The sequence below is a fragment of the Ceratosolen solmsi genome, unplaced genomic scaffold (assembly GCF_000503995.2).
Source record: "Ceratosolen solmsi marchali unplaced genomic scaffold, CerSol_1.0 scaffold13, whole genome shotgun sequence".
In the NCBI taxonomy this organism is placed as follows: Eukaryota; Metazoa; Arthropoda; class Insecta; order Hymenoptera; family Agaonidae; genus Ceratosolen; species Ceratosolen solmsi.
Genome location: NW_011948418.1, coordinates 7,575,283 through 7,579,745, shown reverse-complemented (window position 1 = coordinate 7,579,745; position 4,463 = coordinate 7,575,283). Strand labels below are relative to the sequence as shown.

Below are 4,463 nucleotides of genomic sequence, written 5' to 3'. Positions count from 1 at the left end.
TCGGCAATGAGTCGCGCTCGCTCGCTCGCCCGTATTCCCCGGAGAGCGACGGCGTCATAAAAAAGCGCATTGTTTGTTCTTTCCCCGGCACTCGCGAAAAATGGTATTGTTTTGCACGCGCAGGCGCACCTGCGCCACCTTTCGTTTCATAAATTCGCGATCGCACGTCCTTATCCAAGCCTGCACTTCCACCACCTCCACCTCCACCTCCACCTCCACCTCCACCTCCACCTCCACCTCCACCTCCACCTCCACCTCCACCTCCACCTCCACCTCCACCTCCACCTCCACCTCCACCTCAACCTCTACCTCTACCTACCTCGAGCCTCTGCTCTTCCTCCTCCTACAAGACTATCGTTATTATGCGCGCGCTATTGCAAGTGCGCTCGAATTACTAGCACACGTACATATCGCGCGCGTACGCTCATCACCACCACCGCCGACAAACTTGACTGGAGCGGCGGTTAAAATCTACTTCGGAGAAATTTCCTTCGAGGAGATCGAATTCTTAACGCTTCGAACTTCCTCGCACCGAAAACTCGCTTCGTTCGCTATAAAGAAACATTTGTGCCCAACTCTCATTGCACCGTTCCTTGCCCTCATTGTTCTCGCGGTAATTTATGTTTAGCCTCGCTTTTTCCTCCTCCCGTCCTCCTACCTCTAATTCCCCTCTCGCCACGCACTCTCGCACGTAGTTTACATCATCCCGCGGGCGGGCCCGCGAGCTCTCTCTCTCTCTCTCTCTCTCTCTCTCTCTCTCTCTCTCTCTCTCTCTCTCTCTCTAACGCTGGCCGCACGCACGCGCTAATGGTTCTCGGAAATCCTGCGGTATTCTATGTATGCTCCTTAAAAAAATTAGAGAGCATTATTATACGTCGCGCTACTTTATACGTGCGATGACAATCTTGTGCGCGCAACAGTCAGAGGCGCACACAGGGAGCGCCTGTATATGCGTGTCGTCGCGAGGGTGTTCGGACGTTTCGTATTCCGGGCCCGTAGCTAATATAAGCGCGCTAATGAATATTTTATATGAAGGAGCGAGATAGGGAAGATTAAGTGTTTCTATTACAGATGATAACGGCGGCCTGTCAGGCTTGGACATTCCATCAACGGCGGCATAACATTGCGCCGAGATCCGTGACATGACTTGATTTTTTCTTCCTTTTGTCCGTTTCAGAAGCACCTGGCGAGCTCGGCTGGGTCCTCACCCTGGTGATAGTCTCGCTAATTTCGGCGGGCATCGGCGCCGTCGTGATGGTCACGCTCCTCCATTGTCGGAGGCTCAAGAGCGCCGGTGGCAGAGGTGAGTAGTGCTCGACCCGCGGCATCCCCTTATCCATTTAACGCGACGTCCTCGTGCCCCGGGTGTCAGGCGCAGGCACGCGGCTACCGCGACTACCATCAACACCACCGTCAGAATCACCACCGTCACTACCACCGTCGCACGTCAATCCCGCATCTCGAGCCGCCGTGCCGAGGCTATGCGCGATGATCGCGCAACAATAATAATTCGGTCGGATGGAGCGCCGATCTCACGGGCATGAATCGAACGGGTTCGAGTATCCGCACAATAACGCGAGCTGTCATCGCAATCATAAAAGAGAGCGGAGGCCCAGCCTAGTAAGACAATGGCAGAAAAGAAAAAAAAAAAACGGCCAGACAGAAGAAAGGGCGCAGATGCGACGCGCAAGGCTGCCTCTCTTATTATGATCGCTTTGTCGTCGTCGTGGTTATTATTAATAATGATAATTGTAATAATAATAATAATAATAATAATAATAATAATAATAATAATAATAACAATAACAATAATAACAACAATAACAATAATAACAACAATAACAATAATAACAACAATAACAATAATAACAACAATAACAATAATAACAACAATAACAATAATAACAACAATAACAATAATAACAACAATAATAACAATAATGACAATAACAACAGTGATAATAATTATCATTATTACGTTTAAATATTATTATCGTTGTAATTGTTGTTGTTATTATGACTATTATGATTATTAATACTCTATCGTCGCTGTCGGTACCACCGAACATTTTCACTGTTACTTTTTTTTCTTCTTCTTCTTCCTCTTCTTCTTCTACTATTCTCTTCTTCATCGTCGTATTATTATTATTATCATTATTATTATGCATATTATTATCATTATTATTATGCATATTATTATTATTTTTATTATTATTATTATTATTATTATTATTATTATTATTATTATTATTATTATCATCGTCATCATCATCATTGTAATGTCGTTGTCGACAGCGTGAGGGGCGGAAAGGGCTCATGGGGTACAAAAACCTTCGCGCATTATGATTCGTGGTGCGTTATGACGTTAGTGCGCGACCTTGGTTGCCATTGTCGAATTACAAGGGCCGATGGGATACGGGGTTCTCGATAATTAAGGAGCGCTCACACGGGAAAATCGCCATTGAGAAGCCTGTCAGCGCTCCGCGGAAGGTCTGCATCGAGGAGAGGCGCGCTTTGATCGGCGCAAAAAGTGACGGCAGCCGGGGGAGACGAGGCAAAAGAACGGGAGAGGTGGATGCGGCCGGTAAGAGAGACCGACGGCTCGATGAAAAAGTGAAATTCGCTTCTGCCCTCCCTCCCCACGATACTCTTTCTTTTTTTCGTTTTTCTCCCTTCATCTTTTCTTTCTTTTATTATTTTTTTTTTCTTGTTTTTTTTTATACGTACGCGTATACGTCACAGGCTGTGGTATATTCGCTTTATTTTCGCCACCGCGCCACTCCCACTCGCCGTCCGCCGGGAGATGCACACGAGGACCGGCTGAAAGCCCCGTGACGCGCCGCTATGACAGAGACACAATGAAGCCGCCACGGGATTATGAGCGTGTACGCGTACACTAGCGGTCAAAAGTATGGACAAGTGCGCCACCGCCGAAGTCCGGAGTCGAGCGAGTGGTCCGGTAGGTCCTCGACTTTTGCCCGCCAGTGTACCGCTGAATTTGAGGGACGGACGTGGATCCTCGGCATTATTATGTACCGAAGGCCACACATTCTCTCTCTCTCTCTCTCTCTGTCTATCTCTCTCTCTCTCTCTGTCTATCTCTATCTCTATCTCTATCCCTATCTCTATCTATATCTATATCTCTGTCTCTGTCTCTCACTATCCCTCTGTCTGTGTCTGTCTCTGTCTCTTTCCCCCTCATCTTTTTCTGAGCGCGTGCATGTGATGCCTCGGTGGTTAACGCTCTCCCCGATTTTCACGTGCAGCGAGCTGCTGCAGTGTGGCACTGGAACGCGCTGGGGACCAGGACGCCGGCAACCCCGGCGGGGGAGTCGTCGTGGGTACGGCGTCCGTTGGCCTTGCCGTCATACCAGATAGGCCGCCCCTCGAGCTGGACAAGCTGCCGCCGTATCACGACGTAGCGCCCAACCCTGGTGCGTATTACACTGCATTTCACTTATCGGCCCCCGCTGAGGGGAAACAAGACCTCGGGGCGGGCTGACGGGATCGGGATCGAAGTCTTGACGAGAGGGACAGCGCAGGGAGGGTGGTGATCATGTCTGGAATTTCACTTATTTGGATGGGCGGTGCCGTTGAATGTGCGCGACTTAGGGGTCGAGCGAACGAGAGGGTGAAGGCGCCTCGAAACGCTAGAGGGGGGCGATGGGAGAGAGAGAGAGAGAGAGAGAGAGTGAGAGAGAGATGGAGGAGGAGGAGGAACAAGATCAAGAAGAGCGTTGCTAATGATGGCACCAGCTCGCTGATGACTCACTTATCGGTTTTCTGGGCTGGATTTAACGCTTACTCCTTTGCTCCGCTATCTCGATAATTGCCTTCTTTAATTACTCGTATTCGCAGAGTGCCGTTTGGCTAAAACGCGGCATTTCACTTTTACTTTGGAATCGATAAACTGTACACAGCCATTCGGGGAGTCGAGTTGTTCGAATCGGGATGCATTTTGACCGCAACATCACGAGGCTCGATATACAACGTAATTTACGCATCAAAATGCACTTCACTTACTTACCTCTCGTGCTTGAAAAGGACCGAACGAACATTGCGCTCGTAAAATAACGATAGCTAGTTACCTTACAATGTATTACGGCCGAACATTTCGGTATTTCGATCGACGTTCTGTAAAGGAAATGTTTACGAGCAGAGCTCCGTCCTTTGATATTCCTCGTGGAGGAGCATGGCTTTGTTAAGATTAAACGTTCTTAACGTTAACGACGCGGGCACGATAGGTGACCTCGTGTTGTCCGCTCGGCCGCTATATATTAACCGCGAGTGAGCGGGTGAGAGAGGGAGAATGAGATGAACGAAAGAGGGAAGGAGGCAGGGAGCGAGAGGGACGCGATCGAGTATTAAAAGCAATGTCGGCATGAAAAAACTGCGCGGGGTTGTTGAGTTAGTGGTGAGCTCGGAACCGTGGTATCGGATGTATGGGCGGGGGGGGGGGGGCG

At 49.1% G+C, this 4,463-nt stretch overlaps 1 protein-coding gene across 1 annotated transcript in view; it reads left to right on the top strand.

The window, feature by feature from the left end:
* Positions 1–4,463, top strand: part of LOC105360417 (uncharacterized) — a 45,517-nt gene that overhangs the window by 37,393 nt on the left and 3,661 nt on the right. The window contains exons 3-4 of the mRNA XM_011497312.1: positions 1,178–1,303; positions 3,267–3,434. Of these exons, the coding sequence (XP_011495614.1) occupies positions 1,178–1,303; positions 3,267–3,434 (294 nt within the window). The remainder of the gene's footprint in view (positions 1–1,177; positions 1,304–3,266; positions 3,435–4,463) is intronic.